The sequence below is a fragment of the Capricornis sumatraensis genome, chromosome 3, assembly GCF_032405125.1.
Source record: "Capricornis sumatraensis isolate serow.1 chromosome 3, serow.2, whole genome shotgun sequence".
NCBI classification, from domain to species: domain Eukaryota; kingdom Metazoa; phylum Chordata; class Mammalia; order Artiodactyla; family Bovidae; genus Capricornis; species Capricornis sumatraensis.
Genome location: NC_091071.1, coordinates 1,520,016 through 1,542,987, shown reverse-complemented (window position 1 = coordinate 1,542,987; position 22,972 = coordinate 1,520,016). Strand labels below are relative to the sequence as shown.

Here is a 22,972-nt window from a genome sequence, read left to right as displayed (position 1 = left end):
GTGGTTATTAACCTTCTGACGGTTTACCCGTGAGGCGAGGGCAGCTTCGGTGATACAAGGTGGCACTCACTGGCCTATTTCGTTGTCAAATGCGTGGGGAGTGCCATGGAAATCTTACACGAAATTCCAGAGGGCTTTCCAAATTCTTTCTTAGAGAAGGACTTACTTTCATTGGTCTGTGTAAAATGTCGGCCCTCCATTAGAGCTCACGCACAGGGGTTTAAAGATTCCGTGCTCTGCTCACGACGTCTAATCTGTGCATCAGAAAATACGCTGGTGCTGAAGAGCTCGGAGTCGTCAGGGTGACCGTGAGCGTGTGGATGGCAGAGCCTCCGGTCAGGCTTGTGTCCTCTCTGCTCTCTCGCGCCTGGCTCTGTCGCCCGCGGAAGACGCCTGTCACCTGCTCACCTGTGGCTTCTCCAGGTGCAGTTCGCAGATGCTGTTTCTCAGGCCTTGCTGCTCAGAGCGTGGCCTGGGAGCCAGCAGCCTCAGCGTCACACAGGGCCGCTTAGAGGTGGAGCCGCTCGGGCCCCGCCCACCCAGGCCCTGCCCACGTCTGCTGAACCCGGCTTTGTCTGCTGAGCCCCCTCCCCGATTCACGTGCATGTTTAGGTCTTGGGTTCACAGCAGAAGGCAACTCATTTCGCTTCCAGTGGAAGTCACCAGTGCATCCAGGCTCTAGGTTTATAAACATTAGGAGTCATTTTGCTTGTGGCTCAGCTGGTAAAGAATCTGCCTCCAATGCGGGAGATCTGGGTTCGATCCCTGGGTTGGGAAGATCCCCTGGAGAAGGGAACAGCTACCCACTCCAGTACTCTGGCCTGGAGAATCCTATGGACCTTATAGTCCACGGGGTCGCAGAGAGTCCGACACCACTGAGCGCCTTTCACTTTCACTTTCTTTGGCACAGTGACGAGCATCTCTGGTGATCTCCTAAGCCGTCCCATGGCATGATAACAGTCTCTACTCACTGAGCCCTATCGATGTGACCCACGCGTGTATCTCACTCATGTGAGGTCGCCACCTCAGTGAGCAGTGGGACATTTTAAAGCCACATTCTTGGCCACGTGTCACCTGTGGGGCACGGGAGAGCTTGAGGGGAAATGCCGGGGGGACCCCCTGTCCCCGGCTCAGGCTGCACCCCCAGGAGCTCTTATCTCAGTGCAGGTCGATCACCAAACAGTGTGACCGCTGGCTAATGCCTGTCCCCGGGTCGGTGACGCCCGCGAGAGCAGGGCCTGCGCCTCGTCCGGCCACCCTGCTCCTGACCGCTACTGGCACAGGCGGGTGCTCAGTAAACAGCTGAGCGGACGGAGGCGGCCCCAGGCTCCCAGCATCACCCAGAAGGGTCTGTCTGCATCCTCGTCTGTGCAGAAGTGAGGAGGCCGGACCCGCGGGTTTTTCTGAGAGCTCCCCCTGCTCCGATGACCCCTTCACTGTGAGCCTCCGTTTCAGCGACGCTGAAATGTCTCTGGTTCCTCGTTCAGTTTGGAGGTGAAGCAGCTGCTGCAGACGAAGGCTGAGCTGGAGAAGGAGCTGGAAAACGTGAAGGAGGGAGAGAGGGAGAGAAGAGAGAGAGAGAAGGTGTTGAGGTGAGCAGGCGAGGATCAGGAAGCCACGCGGTGCCAGGGTGTCCCCGCCTCCCTGCCTGTCCCCTGAGGCCCACCCCCGCCCTGGGCCCAGAGCGGCTCTCGTAAAGCTCCAACCTGATCACACGGCTGCTCTCCTTTCATGGCTTTGCTGCTGCCTCCGGGAGAGGCCCCTCACGGTCAGGCCGGCGTTGGCTCTTAGGCATCACGGCCCCACTCCTGCAGCACATCTTCCTGGGCAGCCTCAGAACACGCCCGGATTCCACACCCTGGTTGGGATAAGACCCAGGAGACAAAACGTAGAAACAAGGCAAACGTCCATCAGATTGAAAAAACTGAAGTGCGTCCTTCAAGAGGAGTGAGGCCCGAGCCTTGCTGCACGTGGGCCAGCCTCAGAGACGTGACGCCTGCAAAAGAGGCAGGCGGAGGCGCTCTTAGACCGTCTGATTCGGAAAAACCCGGAGCAGGCAGATTCCTCGAGAAGACAGCGGATGGTGGTTGCTGGGGGTGGGGGCAGGGAGTGACTGTCAGGTTAAAGGGCTCCTTTCTAGGGAGACAGAAACGCCCTGGAATTAGGCAGTGATGATGTTTGCACAACATTGTGACTGAAAAACCACATAACTGCATACTTTAAAAAAGTGGGTTTGGGGTTCTGTGAATTTATCTCAATAACAAAGGCCCCAAAAGTAGATTAGAAATCCAAGCAGAAATATTTGGTGCTCAGAATAATTAGTAAGATGCAGATTACTGAAAGGAACAAAAAAATATTATTTTCAGAATAAACGTGACTAGACTTTGTCAGAAGCCTAGAATTAAAGTAAATCAGAGTGGGCGGGTGTGTGGTGGAGAACGGTTTTTACTTTACCTTTGAGATCTGTGGCCAGGACGTGGGTTGTATCTCCTTCCGTCCCCGCTGTTTATTACCTAGTCGTCGGTCACCTCAGTTCCTCCCGTGAGCAGCCGTGGGGTCCCCCGGGCCGTCGGGTGGTGGCCGGGCGCCCCCGTGGCTCGGTGGGCAGCCCCCCGCTGTCGCATGCAGACGCTGACGCAGTGGCATGGCAGGTGAGGCATCCTCCCCCTTCTCACCTTAGAGAGGAGATTCAGGAGCTGACCAGGAAGTTTCGGGAACTGGAAGGAAGGAAGAGGGAAGAGGAAGATGAGCCCGCTGCGGCGGCTCCCGAGGTAGGGCTGTCTGCTTTCCCCCGCCAGGGCCGGGAGGCGGGGGAGCCCTGAGCTGACGCGCCGTGTCTCCGCTTGTCCCCACACCCACGGTCTCTCCGGAAGCCCACGGTGAGAGTCCAGCTCCATCATCACTGCTGGTTTCTGCGAATGCTGCGCATTGAGTCCTGGGCTTCTGGACTAACCGATGGTCAGCTCATCGTTCCACTTGGTGTATCGGCTCTCCCCACGGACTTCTCCACTGAGAAGCACGTGTCTGCACAGAGCCTGCAGGCTTCCCGTGAGAAAGTCCTAATGTTTTTCTGTTTACGGAGAAGTTTCCCTGCAGATAACAATGTGGACCCTAAAATAGTAGAAATAAGTGCGATTTTTATTGTCGTGAAAGCAAATCTTGATTCTTTCCACCTTAAAAACCAAGCTAGGGATCTCTTGCCTTTTATCTCAAAAGTCCCCCCCACGTAATCGGGTACTGCCCTGGAAGGAAGACTGTGAAAGGACCCCCGAGAGGCAGATGTCTCGCGCACGGATGCCCAGATGCGCTGAGCCCAGACAGGGCGTTACGGTCACCTGGGTGGCACCACGGGGCCTGCCGCCTCCCGTCCTCACGGGAGAGCGTTCCCACCAGTGTCAGGGCTCACGAAAGCCGGGCTTCACCTTGTACACTCGTGGACCTCTGAGCAGTGTGGACAGTTTCCTCCTCTAAATTAGAGAGTCTGATCTGATAAGCGTCTCCGGTGCTCTCATATCCTGCCACCACCTGCCCGAAGGCCATCTTCTCTGCCCCCCACACCTCGAGCCTCCAGAACTCATCCTTCTCACCTTAAATTTCCTACAGACCCACGAAGAACCCAGCCAGCCTCCCAGCCCCTCCCAGCCGGACACTGAGCCAGACTGGAGCCAGGGGGGCACCTCCCGGCCCCCCTCCACCTGCTCAGAGGGGAGGAGAGACAAGGCCGCCAGGGTCCTGCAGCGCAGGTGGAAGGGGTACCAGCGCCAGGTGAGCGCCCCGTGGCCCCTGCTCCCCCCGCTGCCGGGAGGCAGGGTAGAGGCGTGGAGGGGTGGGAGGGAGGCGCGCCTGGAGGCACGTGGGGGCTGGGGGGCCCAGCGGCAGGCCTAGCAGCGCCGTCACCCCCCCGGTGGGCTCACACAGTGGCGGCTCGGGTCCCCCTCGGGCCCCTGGATTCCGGGGATGCTGGCTCCGGGCACATCCTCTCCCACAAGCGTGTTCCTGCCCTTCCCCAGGGCTCCCGGGACTGCGTTTCGTTAGAGGCAGGGAGAGGCTGCTGAGGGGGGAGGGCAGGCGGGCCAGGCCAGTGGGCCCGCGCTGGTGCCCGTGAGCCGGGACAGCGAGGACTGCGAACCCGAGCCCTGGGGGCACTCCTCCTCGGCCCCCGCGTGGCCCGCGGAGAGGGCATGGGCTCTCTGATGGTGGAGGGCCCTACGGGAGTCCTCCGGTTTATGAAACACAGCTCGGCCCTCATTCCCCCCGCCGGACAACCAAAACCAGAGTTCTCTGCTTACGTGAACATTGTAAAATCTTAGCTCCAGAAAGTGGCCAGTGGAGGTTTGTTATTGTAATTTCTTCCCAACTGTTATTAAGGAAGTGTAAAAGACGGCAAGTTGAAAGAATTCAGTGCAGTGATGTACTGATTCTTGCCTACCACCTCAATTCAACAAGAATTAACATTTAGTCGTGAATATTTTCCACACATGCTGTTTTTTTTAAGAATCGTTTGCAAATAAGTTTTAGACGTTACGAGGCCTCCATGGGTATCTTCTCTGAATAAGGACATGCTGCAAACCGCAGGACTGTGGCCAACCCTGAGGCACTTGCCCCCGCGATTCTGATGGCTGTTCAGGCTCGGGAGCCAGGGACCCAGAGCCTGCACGGGTTAGAGTTAGGGTGAGCGTGTCCTCCACAGAGGGCACCCTGTGCCTGGACGGCTCTAGCTGGGGGGGCTCCGTCGTCTGGAGCCTCAGACAGCCCCGTCACGGCGGGTCCCCGTGTGTCACTTCACGGCAGACGCCCCCACCAGGCTGCGTTTTCTGCAGTGATTGGCCGTCCTGACCACGGCCGCCCGCTTCTCCCTCCCTGCTGCAGGCGGGTCTGGCTTCCTCAGCGCCACCTGCTGCTCCCGGCGGGTCAGGGAGGCCGGCACCCTGGTAGGGGGAGGGGGGGGGTGGGGTCAAGAAACAGAAACTGCGCTGGGAAATAACTCACCCTCGTGTTGACTCATCACCTTTCTCTCTGTTTCAGAAAGAAAGGGCTCTTCTGGATGAAGTAAGCAGGTTTTATTTCACCAATTTCCAAAACACACGTTTTCACTTTGGTTCCACTGCCTGTGGGGGAGGGGGTCCCTGTCTTCATGAAATCAGGCTGACCCCAACACCGAGATGAGACACCTGAATGCTCTTAGCATCCAGTCGGTGCGTGGATGAGTTCACACTCCATCTCACTCACAGCATTCTCTCAGCACACTCGTGCGGACCTCAGTTCTGCGTCCGCAAGCTGAGGGCCCTCGGAGCACGGACTGTAAGGCAGGCCAGTCCAGGCTGGAAGGTGGGTTCAGGGCTCACCCCCGGCGCTGTGCGGGCACTGCTTCCGCCTGCCCGGCCGGGGCATCCCTGCAGGGAGCCTCGAGGAGGAGAGGCCTCGCTGGACCGGGAGGAGAGGAAGGGCACCCGGGCAGAGTTGTCATGAGCGGAGCCCGCCGGGAAAGGGAGAGCCAGGGTGTGCCTGGGACGCGGGCACTGCGGCTGTTGCTCTCCCGAGCTGCAGGCCCGTCCTTGGGCTCTGCTGTTGCTGACTGGGGCTAGAAGCAGGATCCTTGAAATGACAGCGCCGATCCTGAAACCCGGCCCGTTGATCCCAGAGCTTACAAAGCGTCCGTGCAGGTTTCTAGAGAAAAGCGCTCAAGAGCAAGGTTAGAGTATAAGTAACTCCTTTGCGACAGTGTGAGGCCGCGCCCGACCTGGCTTGACCTTGAAGATGCGCAGAGAATAAAGTATGGGAAATGAAGTCACTGCCTTGGCGTGCAAGCCTAACCGGGCAACGGAGTCACATTTGCCTTTAGCCGCCGATCCGTTTGTGTTCCAGAATTTGCTTTCCCGTGGGGTTCGGCGTCTGGGCTGGTTCTCCATGGAGGCCGGGCGTGTTTCTGGGTGGGAGAGGTCCCGGGCGAGTGAGGAGCAGGAGCCTCGAGGGCAGGAGGAAGCGGGGCGTCTTCTCTGCTGTCGGGACCCCTCCTGCGGGAGGCTCCCGTCCTCCAGGGAAGCTGACCTCTGTCTGTCTCTCTTGCCAGGCGGCTGCCGTGCTGCAGGCGGCTTTCCGGGGGCATCTAGCTCGGGCAAGGCTGCTGTCCAACGCAGCATGTGTCTCAGGACGCCCCAGGGTGCCGAGCCCTCCCACCCAGGTACATCGGGGCTGCACTCGGACCCAAGTCCTCTCTCTCTCTCCCATCTCTTCTCACGCTCCATCCACCAGCAAGCGCTGGGACCTCCCTGGCGGTCCTGTGGTGAAGACACCACCTTCCAAAGCCGGGGTGCAGGTTTAGTCCCTGGTCAGGGTGCTAAGATCCCCCATGCCTTGTGGCCAAAACACGGAAAACAGAAGCAGTATTGTAAGGAATTCAATAAAGACTTTAAAATTGGTCCACAAAAAACAAAACAGGGCAAGTGCAGGTGTCCCCCGGCCCTGGGTGTGCCCCTGGCCCCTGGCCCCCGGCCCCCGGCCCTGGGCACCTGGCAGGGCTGAGCTCAGGGGCTGAGTGGCATGGAGGCGCTGGGACATGGAGTACCGTCTCCACTGCAACGTCAAGACAGGCCTAACGTGGGATAGGAGCACCCCCACCCTGTGAACCACAAGACATGAATTCTAAGGATCTCTAGAGTCTTAAGAATTAACCTAAGTAACGAGGGGAGCCACCTGAATCAGATTGCGCTGAGGGTCGAGGGAGGCGGCCCTCACCAAGCAGGAAGGGGCAGGGCTCTCAGACGGTTCTCCCCACCCCGTCCCTGCGCCCCAGGACTCACCCGAGCCCCGCACCCCGAGCCCCGCTGCCCAGGCCGAGGGAGACCCGTGGCAAGAGGAGGCCATCACCATCATCCAGTCTGCCTTCCGGGCACACCTGGCACGGGCCAGGCACAGGTCGGTCCACCTGCAGGCCCCTGTGCCCAGACACCACTGGGGGTGGAGGGGGCAGGCTGCCATCCAGGGAGGCACAGGGTGAGGGACCGGAGTGTGCTACACCCGCCTCACTGCTGGGGGCCCCAGGCTCCCATCCTCAGAGGAGGCCTTCCGGGAACCGTTTCCTCCCGCTGGAAGCGTTAGATTCCGTGAGGCTCTGGGAGCCACCGGTTTGCAGACTGGCTGCGGCCTGTCCTGAGACCCTGTTCCTTCCTGGAGGAGAGTGTGGCCTGAGCCATGTTCAGGAAGACGTGGGCGTCGTCAGAGCTCCCCTCATCCACTCTTGCTCTTGTCCACGGCTCCCTTCCCCCTGGGCCCGCCTCTGCAAGGGCTCACAGCCCCACAGCCGTCGACTCGGCCGAGTGGCGTTGACTGCGGGCCAGGGGCTGAGCTCGGGTCAGGGCCCAGGCCGGGAGCTGGGGGCCCACGTCTGAGGCTCCCCACAGCCCACATCTCAGGACCTGGGCCCGTCGGGTGCCAGCTGGCCGTGTTGGCCACGGCTCTGGGGCCCCAGATGCCGGCCTGGGGCTGGCCTGCGTGAGGTCCAGCTGCTGGCCTGGGGCTGGCCTGCGTGAGGTCTGAGCCGGCCTGGGGCTGGCCTGCGTGAGGTCTGAGCCGGCCTGGGGCTGGCCTGCGTGAGGTTTGAGCTGGCAGGTGTCTCTCTCCCCAGTGCCCCCGGTCCCGGAGCCAGCACTGCCGCGGTTCCCGACAGGCCGGCCTGGCTGCCCCCCAGGGCCCCCTCCTCTCCACCCCACCCTGTGGCCGCTCCCGGTAAGTGCATCTTGTTTGGGTTTCACACGAGGGTGGCTGGCCTTCTGAGGTGGATGCCGAAAGGGCTGCTAGCCTCCCGGGAGCCAGGCTGTGTCGTCGCCAGTCAAGGGGCTGGGCCCAGAGCCGGGTCCAGGGTCGGTGACCACCGACTGCGCGGTCCGAGCCTTGTGGCTTTGATTTTTATTCTCAGCTCTAACCAGAGTGAGGTGGTTTCCCTCTTTTGGGCCAGTGTTTTTCCTGTTTGTTGCTTTTAAGCAAAACTGTATTTCCTTTTCTGCCTCCTTAAGACCTGCCAGCCGTCAGTGCAGAAACCCCTGGCGTGGCGGGGCGGCCGCCCCAGGAGAGGCCTGCGTCCGCTCGCGGCCAGGCGTCCTGTGTGAGACAGAGCATGGGGCGAGACCACTTGCCCGTCGCCTTTGGCCTGAAAGCTGATTCCGACTGTCCTCCAAGCCCTCCCTCCTCTAACTGGGAAGGCTCCATCTGTACTTGCTTGGGCCGTGAGGCCAGAGATGGGCAGAGGCGGTGTTCGGGGTCAGAGCAGTCACTGGACCCAAAGCACGGTCCTCAGCCTGGCTCAGGAGCAAGGCCTGCAGGCGGGAACCTCCCGAGATGGCCTTTCAGGGCCGAGCCCTGAGGTCGCGAAGATGGAGTCGGGGAAAGGGGGTTGCGGGAAGGGACGGGCACTTCCCGTCAAGAGAAGCTACAGAAGGAGCAGCGGTTCTGACCGAGACGGCTGGGAGGACGCGGTGCAACCACGAGTCTGTGCAGATGAGAGCCTCCGCCTGCGTGCTGTCGCAGGGCCCGGAGACAGCGAGGGGAGCAGCAGGGAGATCGCCAAGGGGCCAGCTCCAGAGGACGGAGCGCCGAGGCCGCCACCCTGCTCCGGTGAGCGCGGGACCCCGGGGCCGAGCCCCCGGCCCTTCCAGGCTCATCTGACCTGGAAGTCAGTTCAGTTCAGTTCAGTCGCTCAGTCGTGTCCAACTCTTTGCGACCCCATGGACTGCAGCACACCGGGCCTCCCTGTCTATCACCAGCTCCGGAGTTTACTCAAACTCATGTCCATCAAGTTGGTGATGCCATCCAACCAACTCATCCTCTGTCCTCTCCTTCTCCTCCGGCCCTCAATCTTTCCCAGCATCAGGGTCTTTTCCAGTGAGTAAGTTCTTCGAATCAGGTGGCCAAAGGATTGGAGTTTCAGCTTCAGCATCATTCCTTCCAATGAACACCCAGGACTGATCTCCTTTAGGATGGACTGGTTGGATCTCCTTGCAGTCCAAGGGACTCTCAAGAGTCTTCTCCAACACCACTGCTCAAAAGCATCATTTCTTCAGCGCTCAGCTTTCTTTATGGTCCAACTCTCACATCCATACATGACCACTGGAAAAACCATAGCTTTGACTAGATGGACCTTTGTTGGGCAAGTAATGTCTCTGCTTTTTAATGTGCTGTCTAGGTCGGTCATAACTTTTCTTCCGAGGAGGAAGCATCTTTTAATTTCATGGCTGCAGTCACCATCTGCAGTGATTTTGGAGCCCAAAACAATTAAGTCTCTCATTGTTTCCACTGTTTCCCCATCTATTTCCCATGAAGTGATGGGACCAGATGCCATGATCGAATGTTGAGCTTTAAGCCAACTTTTTCACTCTCCTCTTTCACTTTTCTCAAAAGGCTCTTTATTTCTTCTTCACTTTCTGCCATAAGGGTGGTGTCATCTGCATATCTGAGGTGATTGATATTTCTCTTGGCAGTCTTGATTCCAGCTTGTGCTTCATCCAGCCTGGCATTTTGCATGATGTTCTCTGCATAGAAGTTAAATAAGCGGGGTGACAATACAGCCTTGACCCACTCCTTTCCCGATTTAGAACCAGTCTGTTGTTCCACGTCTAGTTCTAACTGTTGCTTCTTGACCTGCATACAGATTCCTCAGGAGGCAGGTCAGGTGGTCTGGTATTCCCATCTCTTGAAGAATTTTCCACAGTTTGTTGTGATCCACACAGTCAAAGGCTTTGGTGTAGTCAGTGAAGCAGAAGTAGATGTTCCCTGGAACTCTCTTGCTTTTTTGATGATCCAATGGATGTTGGAAATTTGATCTCTGGTTCCTCTGCCTTTTCTAAATCCAGCTTGAACATCTGGAAGTTCACCTTTCACGTACTGTTGAAGCCTGGGCCTAACACCCAGAAAAGATGTCCTTTTCATTATAGGGGACTGGAATGCAAAAGTAGGAAGTCAAGAGATAACAGGCAAATTTGGCCTTGGAGTACAGAATGAAGCAGGGCAAAGACTAATAGAGTTTTGCCAAGAAAATGCACTGGTCATAGCAAATACCCTCTTCCAACAACACAAGAGAAGACTCTACACATGGACATCACCAGATGGTCAACACTGAAATCAGATTGATTATATTATTTGCAGCCAAAGATGGAGAAGCTCTATACAGTCAGCAAAAGCAAGACAGGGAGCTGACTGTGACTCAGATCATGAACTCCTTATTGCCAAATTCAGACTTAAATTGAAGAAAGTAGGGAAAACCGCTAGACCATTCAGGTATGACCTAAATCAAATCCCTAAGTGACAAATAGATTCAAGGGACTAGATCTGATAGACAGAGTGCCTGAAGAACTATGGACAGAGGTTCGAAGTTCGTGACATTGTTCAGGAGGCAGTGATCAAGACCATCCCCATGAAAAAGAAATGCAAAAAGGCAAAATGGTTGTCTGAGGAGGCCTTACAAACAGCTGAGAAAAGAGCAGAAGCTAAAAGTAAAGGAGAAAAGGAATGATATACCCGTTTGAAGGCAGAGTTCCAAAGGAGAGCAAGGAGAGATAAGAAAGCCGTCCTCACTGACCTGGGAGCCCCCACGTTTGAAACCGCCCTCTGTCCAGCTCAGTCACCCCCTGGCTCTGTCCGAGCCGGCACACTGCCAACTTGGACGTCCCCTCACAGACCTCCACTCAGCAAGCTCCCAATGCCGGCACGTTTTCTACAAAAACCACTTTCACTCTGATGTCAGCAGACCCCACGCTGCATGGCCTTTAGAGTCTTGCATCGGGGCTGAAGCGTCTGTTCGTGCCGCTGTTTCCTCCTCTCGTGAAACGTGTGTCATTTTGAAGCAGCCGCCCCCTCCTGCCTGGAGGGCGCCTTCGGAGGTCTCTGTCAGGCCTCCTGTTCACACGAGGGAGCAGTCTCCGTGAAAACTGGACACTGAGTCCTCTGATCTGATTGTGAGAATATTTGTAACAGAAAATAACTGAAGATAACCTCGAAAACTGATGTTTTTAATTTCAGAAGCTTCCACTTTAATCATTTTCTTGGAAGTTACAGAGAAAAAGCTGGCCCGGTCACAGCACGTGCAGAGCGGCTGGGTCGTAATTCCCTCCCGTCTTTTATCTCAGATGGGAGATGGCGCCTCTTTCATTCCACTCTGCGGAGCAGTGAGAGCAGGGCGCCCGGCCCTCCCTCGCTCCCTGTCCAGGGGCCACGGAGGCTAGAGGCAGTCTGCAGGGCGGCCCACAGGCGGTGCCCCAGCCTCGCCTCAGCTGGGGGATGGAGAGCGTAGACGTGTGTGGGAGAAGGAGTGGATGGTCACAGTGGTCCCCAGGTCTCCCGTCCAGTCCCGCCCCCTCTGCCTCGGGGCGCGTGTCCTCCCGCGGACGCTGGGGCCACCGGCCGCCAGACCCCAGGACTGTGCCAGCAGGGCGACTCGCGGAGAATTCCCGCTACAGCCCCAGGTCCCCTCCCTTTCCCGGGTGCCTTGCCAACCTGCTGGTGCTGAGTGTGGAGGCAGGGCTGTGCAGCCGGGAGCGGGCCAGTCATCTGCCCGCGGGCCCCGAGCGTGGCCGTGACCCCCCTCGTCTCTGTTTCAGCGGAGTCCCCCATCTTGGGGCTGCAGCCCCCGGTGCCCACACCCGCAGAGGACGTGAACTCCGACGACTCGGACGAGATCATCCTAGCGCCGTCTCTGCCCACGAGGAAGAGCACCTCCCCGCCCTAGGCCCCGGGCTTGCCTGCACACTGTGACGCCTGTCAGGGACCCTAGGCTCAGAGGACAGGCACTGAGATTGGAGAGTAATGTATCCTGTTAGGAAAAGAACGCTGCCTGCTGGACACCTCGGCCTCCCCTGCCTCTTCTCTCTGTTTGCCCCTTTGCTTGTTTGTTGAAGGAACCCAAGGCCTTTCCTTTACCTTTGGGAAGGGGTCACTCCGTTCTGACCCCTGGCTGCCCCTCCCGCGATGGTCTTCAGAGCCCACAGACTTACTCCCTGGACTGGAGGGCTGTGGGGAGCCCACAGAGACGGTCCGCATGGCCCCTTCCAGCCCCTGTGGCCGAGCCCGGACGGCACCAGCGACGGCACTCCGCCACCCTCTGGACGGCTTTACCAGTCGGTCACGCTGGACGCGCCTGCTGTGCCTTTGGAGGAGCAAGGGAGCGGGAGACAGGCCTCTGGTCGGGGAAGTCTCTCCATTCCTGAGACAGAACACAGTTCTGGAGACGCCGACAACGTCAGGGCCCCCAGACGTCTCGTGTGCCTCGCCAGCCCCCACACACAGGCCTTTCTTCTGCCACCTTCCCCCTTGGGGCACTGACCCCAGTCAGGGGTTGGGGGGTAGATTGGTCACTGGGTGGATTAAGCATTAAGAAAAGTCCCAATTACAGTCACAGAAGCAGCGTCGAGGCCGCTTCTGCAGCACACGGCTGGCGCAGGGGGGCTGCTGTTCCCACGCGCGGCGGCAGGTGCTGCGGACTCCATGGGACCGCCCCGCGCCCCCACCGCATGCAGACCCCAGCTCCGAGGGGCCACAGCCCGGGCCGGGAGCGGACATAAGGGCCTTTCAGGAGCTCGGGTCTGCTTCCTGTCTGGGAGATCACCCCTGGCTGACGGGGGGAGCCTGAGGCGTCCGGGCCCCCCACTCAGGGCTGCTGCCCAGCCATCCCCGCACGTCCACGCCACCTCTCCTGGGGCGGGCCGCGCAGCTCAGGGAGGGCTGACGGCAAAAAGCCGGCTCTCAGCTGAGCCCAGGGGCCTGCCCACGCCCTGGGGGTCTTGTCCCCGCCAACCCCCAGCCTGGCCCCCAGCCCCCCCACCAACAGCTCCTGGTGTTGAACCTCAGGGGCTCCAGCTCAGATGTGTCCTCCTCTCAGGAATCTCCTGGGCCCTCCTCACAGTGGTCAGAAGCGTCTGGCTCCAGCACTGACGAGGTGTGTGGCCCAAGGAACTCTGTGTGGTTCTGGCTCATGTGCGGGGCAACCTCCAAACCCAGCCCCTTCCACCCCAAGTCACTCGGGGGACCCCCGGCCCCTTTTACCACTTAGGTGCTATTCATACAGTAGCTTGAAAAAATGCCAGCTGGGGACCAGGCTTGAGTTATTTTTTTCTTTATTTGGCCTGGAGCTGCCAAATCCACTGTTTTCCGCCTGTTTCTCTCACTGGACTGATGGCTCACGCGGCTGGATCCCGGCTGACCTCTGCCCGGTTTCGTCCCCTGGGTCTGCTCCTCCTCTGGGTGCCAGCTCAGCTGAGGCCCGTAGGAGGCACCCAGAGGTGGTGGGAGCAGTGCCCGTGGGCCTGCACGTTCCCAGGGGTCCTGCTCCCCAGTGCCCACTCAAAACCGGGCGTTTCAGCTTCAATCCTTACTCTCAGGAGCCCAAGGCTCTGGGCCCTGCAGCAGAGAGACCACCTTCAGGACACCACCCGTCCCCCAGCCAGGGCTTGGAGACCAGGCCGTGTGCAGTGGGCTAGCCATCAGCAGAGCTGGGCGAAGTCAGCCCCCGAACCTGAGTTTCCCGAGAAAATGCCCCTGAGGACTATAAACGTAGATCTGTCTGCCTGTGCTCCTTGAGTCCAGCAACGTTGATGTAGGAAAAGTAGCCACCTCAGTGAATGGCTGACCACAAGGCTGTGACCCTCTGACACCGCACGGCTCCGTCCCCTGGGGACTGCCAGGTGCCCGGCGGGCTTGTAGGGCCCGGGGCTCGGGCTGGGGTTCTAGGGCCTGAGGAGAGCAGCACGGGAGCAGGGCCTGGGCTAGAGGGCCGCCTCCTGCGGTGCCCGCCTCCTGCGGTGCCCCACCAGGGCGCCCCGCAGACAGACCAGAGCGCTGGTCCCAGCAGAAGGACCAAGTGCCCTGGGAAAGGGACCGCCACCAGCCAGGCGGACCAGGGCCAGCGCTGCAGAGCTCCGCTTCATTCTTGAGAAGCAAATACCCTCTGGGAAAGCCACATTCACCTCAAGGTCTGAATATTTAAATTGCGCGAGAACCCACCTAAGCCAGTTCAATCCCGGCTGTGGTTTGGGAAGCAGTGTTCACTCTCAGAAGTTCTGAGGACTGGAGGGTGGGCGTACACACCCACCTGGGTCGGCTGGCTGCTGCCCCAGGACTCGGGCGGGGTGGGGGCCGGGCGGGGGGCCTTCCCGAGCTCCCTGGGGTCTGTCAGCAGCTAATAGAGCCAGGCAAGCCTCCTTCAGGGCCAGAGGTCTCACTCGTCAGGGAGTCTCAGGGAGACGCCAGCAGGCAGCCTCCGTGGGAGGGGTGCCTCTCTTGTCCCTGATGACGGCCGCGTGTGGGAGTTTCCCGACCTTACGTGTAACTTACCGTGAGCCCTTTGGAAGGGATCGGGTTTCCCTCTGGTTTTGTAAATAAACGTTGCTTGGCGGGTCTCTGTCTGGACTGCCCCGCAGACCTGTGGCTTTTCATGCACGACCCTCGGGGGTGCAGTCGCCGAGGCTCCTGGGCTTCTGGGCACACCGCAGGCTTGGGGCTGGGGGCCCCGCAGTCAGTTTCCTGCCGTGCAGGCTCTTCTCTCGGGCACCCGTCCTCAGATTTCTCATCCTCGTTCGTGAGCGAGGGCATGAGCATGACAACGTGAAAATGAGGGGGTTTTCTCCCCCTCAGTCTGTTTAATTTTGTTTTAGGAGCAGAGGAGGAATAACTTAGGAATCACACAGATGCCAAGGACCCCTCAAAAAGTTGACTTCTAGAAATGTAACTGGTTTCCAACATTTCGCGGGGGCTCGCAGCACGACGTGCACCTGTGTGTCTCGGCTTGCTCGCGGGGGCTGGCCGGGCCCTTGAACTTCTCTGAAGCCCTTCCAGGGCTGGCTGCATGGCTCCAGCGCCAGCCCAAGCCAGTCGCCCTGTGCCCTGTGCCCTGTGGGCAAGCGGTTCATTTGGGAGACTTGGCGCCGTCAGAGGAGCGGGCTGGGCCTCAGGAGGCTTCAGCAGAGGAGAGAAGGGCTCGCCAGACCTCAGCCCGGCCACGAGCCTGCTGCACCCACTCTTGTGTGAGGCTAGGGTCCAGCAGCAGAGAGGCAGCCTCGAGGGGAGCTGGTGGGAGGGGAATGGAGTATGCACCCCCCCAATAGGAAGAAAGGTGGCACGCGGGCATGAACCCGTGGACACGCACGTGTGCACACACACACAGGACCCTCTCCTGACGCCTGCCAGCTCTTCCCTTTCAAGGTGGTCCCAGCCTGGTCTGCCAAGGAGCACCTGAGCCTCACTGGAGGCTGTGGGCTGACTGTAACCTGCCAGCCCTGCCAGGATGATTTTAAATACGAGGTTCCTCAGAACAGAGAGGGGAAATGCCGGAACGCAAACCCCTGGTTCCTTTCAGCTGCCGTTGGGTCCAGAATGTGAGCACTGGGGTGAGGAACGGGCCCTTGTTCTCTGCTCGGTCGCCAGCTCGTGGCCTCTGGCCAGTGCCGCCCATCCTGCCAGGAGCCCCATTAGACGGTCCTGCCTGGGGCCCTGGAGGACGTTTCCATGGTGCCATGTCCTGTCTGAATAGGGAAACGGGGTGCCCCTGAGCTATTCGTTAATGAAGCCCAGAACAGCCCGGGTTCAAAGCAGCGGGGCCAGCATGTGCCAGGCTGCCACGCAGGCCGCCTCCCGGCCCCCCCTTCCAGCCGGGCTTGCAGGGGTGAGAGCTGGCTGCCTGGGGATGGGGGGCCGTGGGCGCAGCGCCTGGAAATGGCAGGAGGCTGCTGTCCCTGCTCACAGCAGCCTCGTCCGCTGTCGTCCGCTGCCCAGCATGGGGACGGCCCCTCTCTCTGCAGCTGGGGACCCAGGGGCCCCTCCCCAGGCACCCTGGCCTGTACCGACCCTTCCTCCACTTGTCGGTCAGACATGGGTGTCCCCGGGACTCTGACCCCAACACCCAGGACCCTCAGTGTGGACGTGCATGGTTGCACACAAGCCTCTAACTTGGCTTAGCCCAGCGCTGACTTACCTTTGCCCCTAACCTGCCCCCCGCCAGCGGCCCCACCTCAGGGAATCACCGCTGCTCGGTTCTTGGCGCCAGAACCAGGCGTCCCCGCCGCGTCCCCCAGCCTCCTCACGCTCCGCAGTCGCCAGACCCCAGCGGCAGCTCCTCTGGGGCCCCAGCACCTGCTGTGCAGCCTGGGGAGCCCCCAGCGGCCCCTCGGACGCCAGGGCACCGCCCAGCCCCTGACGATGCCGTGCCCCCCCACACCACCACAACCACACAGGCAGTGTGAACACACACACTCGAAACTGAAGCCTCTGGGAGCGATACGTGTGAAGCGCCGCCATTTCTCCTGAGGCGCCCACGAAACAAACAACCCGAAAGTTGGGATGCTTTCTATGGAGGTGAATTACACTGGGAAAAGCCAGCCTGCCCCTGATTCGTTAATCTGGCAACACATATTTGAAATCATATAAAACAACACAAACTTTGGTTTCGTGAACGCAGGGTGACGCCACCCCCAGCCTCGGTCATTCCTTCCACGCGGACGGCCACAGGTGTCTCCCTCGGCCGGGCCGTCCTCCCCACGCCTCGCTTTCCAGCCGCCGCCTTAGCGTCTCTCTTCCGACGTCTGGACGTCTTCTCCGAAAGGACACTGACAGGCCTCACACCCATTAGCATGGCTACTATCAAATCAAAAATAAAACTCACAGGTGTTGGTGAGGAGATGGGGAGATGGGAATGCTGTGCCCCGACGGTGAGAATATATGACAGCAACCGTTGAGGACAGTTGTATGGTGATTCCTCAAAAAATCGAATACAGCCTCCATGCCTGCACGCTCAGTGGCTTCAGTCGTGTCCGAGTCTTTGTGACCCCAGGGACTGTAGCCCGCCAGGCTCCTCTGTCCGTGGGATTCTCGAGGCAGGGATACTGGAGTGGGCTGCCACACCCTCCTCCAAGGGATCTACCTGACCCAGGGATAGCCCCTGCACTGGCTGAGTTTCCTGCATTGGCAGGCAGATTCTTCACAAGGAAAGTCCATCAGTTCAGTTCAGTTGCTTAGTCATGTCTGACTCTTTGTGACCCCGTGAATCGCGGGCCTCCTTGTCCATCACCATCTCCCAGAGTTCACTCAGACTCACATCCATCGAGTCCGTGATGCCATCCAGCCATCTCATCCTCTGTCGTCCCCTTCTCCTCCTGCCCCCAATCCCTCCCAGCATCAGAGTCTTTTCCAATGAGTCAACTCTTCGCATCAGGTGTCCAAAGTACTGGAGCTTCAGCTTTAGCATCATTCCTTCCAAAGAAATCCCAGGGTTGATCTCCATCAGAATGGACTGGTTGGATCTCCTTGCAGTCCAAGGGACTCTCAAGAGTCTTCTCCAACACCACAGTTCAAAAGCATCAATTCTTCGGCACTCAGCCTTCTTCACAGTCCAACTCTCACATCCATACATGACCACTGGAAAAAACATAGCCTTGAGTAGACGGACATTAGTCAGCAAAGTAATGTCTCTGCTTTTGAATATACTATCTAGGTTGGTCATAACTTTTCTTCCAAGGATTAAGCGTCTTATAATTTCATGGCTGCAGTCACCATCTGCAGTGATTTTGGAGCCCCCAATAATAAAGTCTGACACTGTTTCCACTGTTTCCCCATCTATTTCCCATGAAGTGATGGGACCAGATGCCATGATCTTCGTTTTCTGAATGTTGAGCTTTAAGCCAACCTTTTCACTCTCCTCTTTCACTTTCATCAAGAGGCTTTTTAGCTCCTCTTCACTTTCTGCCATAAGGGTGGTGTCATCTGCATATCTGAGGTTATTGATATTTCTCCTGGCAATCTTGATTCCAGCTTGTGTTTCTTCCAGTCCAGTGTTTCTCATGATGTCCTCTGCATATAAGTTAAATAAGCAGGGTGACAATATACAGCCTTGATGTACTCCTTCTCCTATTTGGAACCAGTCTGTTGTTCAATATCCAGTTCTAACTGTTGCTTCCTGACCTGCATACAGATTTCTCCAGAGGCAGGTCAGGTGGTCTGGTATTCCCATCTGTTGAAGAATTTTCCACAGTTTATTGTGATCCACACAGTCAAAGGCTTTGGCATAGTCAATAAAGCAGAAATACATGGTTTTCTGGAACTCTCTTGCTTTTTCCATGATCCAGTGGATGTTGGCAATTTGATCTCTGGTTCCTCTGCCTTTTCTAAAACCAGCTTGAACATCAGGGAGTCCACGGTTCACGTATTGCTGAAGTCTGGCTTGGAGAATTTTGAGCATTACTTTACTAGCATGTGAGATGAGTGCAACTGTGCGGTAGTTTGAGCATTCTTTGGCATTGCCTTTCTTTGGGATTGGAATGAAAACTGACCTTTTCCAGTCCTGTGGCCACTGCTGAGTTTTCCAAACTTGCTGGCATATTGAGTGCAGCACTTTCACAGCATCATCTTTCAGGATTTGAAACAGCTCAACTGGAATTCCATCACCTCCACTAGCTTTGTTTGTAGTGATGCTTTCTAAGGCCCACTTGACTTCACTTTCCAAGATGTCTGGCTCTAGATGAGTGATCACATCATCATGATTATCTGGGTCGTGAAGATCTTTTTTGTACAGTTCTTCCGTGTATTCTTGCCACCTCTTCTTAATGTCTTCTGCTTCTGTTAGGTCCAGACCATTTCTGTCCTTTATCGAGCCCATCTTTGCATGAAATGTTCCCTTGGTATCTCTAATTTTCTTGAAGAGATCTCTAGTCTTTCCCATTCTGTTGTTTTCCTCTATTTCTTTGCATTGATCTCTGAAGAAGGCTTTCTTATCTCTTCTTGCTATTCTTTGGAACTCTGCATTCAGATGCTTATATCTTTCCTTTTCTCCTTTGCATTTCGCTTCCCTTCTTTTCACAGCTATTTGTAAGGCCTCCCCAGACAGCCATTTTGCTTTTTTGCATTTCTTTTCCATGGGGATGGTCTTGATCCCTGTCTCCTGTACAATGTCACGAACCTCATTCCATAGTTCATCAGGCACTCTATCTATCAGATCCAGGCCCTTAAATCTATTTCTCACTTTCACTGTATAATCATAAGGGATTTGATTTACGTCATACCTGAATGGTCTAGCGGTTTTCCCTACTTTCTTCAATTTAAGTCTGAATTTGGTAATAAGGAGTTCATGATCTGAGCCACAGTCAGCTCCTGGTCTTGTTTTTGCTGACTGTATAGAGCTTCTCCATCTTTGGCTGCAAAGAATATAATCAATCTGATTTTGGTGTTGACCATCTGGTGATGTCCATGTGTAGAGTCTTGTGTTGTTGGAAGAGGGTGTTTGCTATGACCAGTGCATTTTCTTGGCAAAACTCTATTAGCCTTTGCCCTGCTTCATTCCACATTCCAAGGCCAAATTTGCCTGTTACTCCAGGTGTTTCTTGACTTCCTACTTTTGCATTGCAGTCCCCTATAATGAAAAGGACATCGTTTTTGGGTGTTAGCTCTAAAAGATCTTGTAGGTCTTCATAAAACCGTTCAACTTCAGCTTCTTCAGCATTACTGGTCAGGGCATAGACTTGGATTACTGTGATATTGAATGGTTTGCCTTGGAGACGAACAGAGATCATTCTGTTGTTTTTGAGATTGCATCCAAGTACTGAATTTCGGACTCTTTTGTTGACCATGATGGCTACTCCGTTTCTTCTGAGGGATTCCTGCCCACAGTAGTAGATGCAATGGTCACCTGAGTGAGAGTCACCCGAAGCCCACTGACTCACCATAAAGCTAAAAGTTAGTTTCTCAGTTGTGTCTGACCCTTTGCGACCCCACAGACTGTAGCCCGCCAGGCTCCTCTGTCCATGGGATTCTCCGGGCAGGAATACTGGAGTGGGCTGCCATGCCCTCCTCCAGGGGATCTTCCCGGCCCAGGGACAGAACCTGATTCTGTCTCCTGCACTGGCAGGCGGGTTCTCACGGGGGAATTCCGTAGACTCACCATGTGGTCCAGCAATCCCACTTCTCCACCTACACCCCAAAGAGTTGACAGCATGGACTCAAACAGATATTTGCACACCGGTATTTACAACATTATTCACTAAAGCCCAAAGGTGGAAGCAAGCCAGGTCTGTCGATGAGTGAACAGTCTTAACAGGGTTCATCCATTCAGTGGAATATGTTTCCGCCTTTAAAATGAAGGAAGGTCCTTCCCTGGTGGTCCAGCGGCTAAGACTCCATGCTCCCAATGCCGGGGGCCCAGGTTCGATCCCTGTCAGGGAACTAGATCCCACGTGCCTCAACTAAGGGGTCACAGGCCGAAATGAAGACCCAGCACAGCCAAATAAATAGATAAATATAAATTGGTTATACCCCAAAACAAAAAGTTTAAAGTTTGGGGAAAAAATAAAGTAAAAATGCTTTGCCAAAATCCTCTGAGGAGCTGGAGGCTTCCCAGAGAATGAGCTACCTTGTCTGCCAGCGTGGGCTTGCAATAAACCTTTCTTCAGTAAAGAGATATTTTTATTTTCTCAGCATTTGTTTATTTGACTGCACCGTGTCTTACTTTTGGCACATGGGATCTTTAGTTGAGGCATGAAAACTCTTAATCGTAGCAAGTGGGATCTACTTCCCTGTCCAGGGATCAAGCCCAGGCTCCCTGCACTGAGAGCGCAGTCTCAGCCACTGGACCACCAGGCAAGTCCCTAAATAAGGATTTTTTAAAAAAGGAAAGAAATCCTGATACTTGGTACAATATTGGATGGACCTGAAGGACACGATGCTCGGCGGAATAAGCCGGACACCATGCTTGGCGGAATAAGCCGGTCAGAAAAGGACAAATACTGTGTGATTCCACTTCTCTTATGTTGCCTCCCCCTTCTGAATTCAAAGCTTCACAGCGCACAGTGGCCGCTTGAGCTCCAGCCACAACAGATGCGTTTCAGCCAGCAGGAAGGTAAAAGGGGGCGTCCTCTCGCTTGAGCACACCTCCACTTACATCCCGTTGGCCAGAACAGTTGCACATCCAGCTACAAGGGAGCCTGGAAATACTGTCCTTGGTTCTAGGTGCCAATACACTGAACACAAGCGAGAGTGTTACTAAGGAGAAGGCTGGGCGCAGCGGGGTGGCCAGCCCTCCCCTCCCTGTTCCTCCAGCACCAGGCCCTTTGGCCCTCCTCCCCACACTGCCTCTGTGGTCCTCGGTGTAAAACCCAGTGTAAACACACGCCTTCTCCCCCACCTCAACAGACTCAAGTTGCATGTTCCACGTGGCACCCCGGATCCCCTCCACGCCCCAGCTCAGCCCACCACTCCCCGCCCTTTCCAGAAACATGAGGCCCATCCCCGCCTCCAGCTGGCCCCTCACATGGGCTGTTTCCCAGCCAGGAATGTCCTCTCCACCAAGCCAGCCCGCACTGCTGAGAAGCTCTCAGGAATCAGCCCCTCCCTCCTTTGTGCTCTCACAAAACGAGTTCATTCCCTTCATTCCCGTGAGTTAAGATTTCCTGCACGTCTACGGCGTGCCGGGCGCTGGGGGAGGAAGGTGCTTTGTGCTCGGCATCAAGGTGGATTTCATCTGCAGGCGAGTCTGCCTCTCACCCGGGCTGAGCTCTGGGGGGGTTGGGATACCCCCCTTCCCCGCCCAATGCCCACCTGCCCAGGTGCCAGGCTCCAGGTCGGCAGGACTCTGGCTGTGCACTACTCAGCAGGGCGGCGGGGGCCCTGGCAGGAGAGACCTGGGGGCACAGCGTGGAAGGGGCAGTGGCCAGGGGGTCAGTAACATGCTGTACACCCCCCAACACACAACACACACCCGGAAGAGGAAGCGAGGGGCTGAGGCTGAGCAGGTGGGGAGGGCGTCTTCCTGCTGAGGGAACAATCAGCCCGCGCCCACCCCCCACCCCGGAGACAGAACTGGCAGGGGGCAGCCGGAGCAGCGGGGGCCACGCAGAGGCCGAGATGGCGGGGTGGAGGGGGGCGGCTGGCACACTTGCTGGAGTTCAGCCTTCTCCCTGGGAGCTGGGAGCCGTGGGAACGGGGAAGGGCTGTTGGCAGAACAACGGGGCTGGCTTTGCATTTCAGAAGGTGGAAGGAAGGCTGGCTGCTGGGAGGGCACACGATGGCCCCGAGGGCTGGTGAGGAACCTGTGAATGCTGCCCGCTCCCAGCCGTGGCCACCGCGCCCAGCGAAGCTGTCCCCTCCACTGCTCCCGCAGGGAGGAGAGTGCTCAGGGCACCCCAGGGCCCCAGGGCAGGGGATGGCCTCGGATGGGGCCCTTGGGGAGCAGGAGGGTGGGGGCGTCTGCGAGCGGAGTGAGCCCAGAGGGCAGGGGGAGGCCCTGGGCAGCAGGCAGCCAGCCTGCTGGGACCCCCGGCTCTGCCCGTCCCCCGTCCACACCGCAGAACCAGCTGGGGTGTCTGGGGAGAAAGAGGCCGCTGAGCCCACAGGCAGAAGGCCCCCAGCCGAGGGTCCTGGCCATCCTGCCCAGTGACCTAGCGGGGCCCAGCTACCCCATCCGTAAGAAGGGGTTCTCCTGGGGTTCTCAAGGCAAGAATACCAGAGTGCTTTGCCATTCCCTGCTCCAGTGGACTGCGTTTTGTCAGGCCCCGACTAGCAAGGGCATGTCCTCCGGCTGCCCCACGTGGCATGCCTGGCGCCCTGGGCATCCTGGTGCTGGTCCTCATTGAGTCAGGGAAACTTCACCAGCCGCCCCAGAGGTCGGGGCATAGGCGCTGCTGGGGTCGCTGTGCCTCTGGGTGGCCGTCAGCCTGGCCTGCACGGGCCTGTGCCAGCCAGCGTTGCTCTCTGAGGCCGTGATGGTGTCGATTCTGGACACACGCATGGAGCACCTATCCCAGACACGTCGCCATCCCACTGTGTGTGGCTGTCCTGTGATAGGGCGTCATCGTGGAAGCTGTGGCCTTGCTCCTTGCCTGGCGCCGCCCACCAGGCCCTCCAGGAGGGATGGGGCAGGCGGGGCAGGCGGGGCAGGTGTGGGTGACTTTGGTTCTGAGGCTCCAGGAGCCAGGGAGGGCCCACGAGAGGCAGGCACGGCCCCGCCCTCCAC

At 57.5% G+C, this 22,972-nt stretch overlaps 1 protein-coding gene across 1 annotated transcript in view; it reads left to right on the top strand.

The window, feature by feature from the left end:
• The window catches only part of IQCE (IQ motif containing E), a 28,065-nt gene extending 16,349 nt beyond the window's left edge, over positions 1 to 11,716 (top strand). Inside the window, exons 13-20 of the mRNA XM_068967471.1 lie at positions 1,488 to 1,592; positions 2,681 to 2,771; positions 3,604 to 3,765; positions 5,026 to 5,049; positions 6,071 to 6,181; positions 6,794 to 6,915; positions 7,625 to 7,725; positions 11,589 to 11,716. Of these exons, the coding sequence (XP_068823572.1) occupies positions 1,488 to 1,592; positions 2,681 to 2,771; positions 3,604 to 3,765; positions 5,026 to 5,049; positions 6,071 to 6,181; positions 6,794 to 6,915; positions 7,625 to 7,725; positions 11,589 to 11,716 (844 nt within the window). The remainder of the gene's footprint in view (positions 1 to 1,487; positions 1,593 to 2,680; positions 2,772 to 3,603; positions 3,766 to 5,025; positions 5,050 to 6,070; positions 6,182 to 6,793; positions 6,916 to 7,624; positions 7,726 to 11,588) is intronic.
• Positions 11,717 to 22,972: the final 11,256 nt, after the last annotated feature.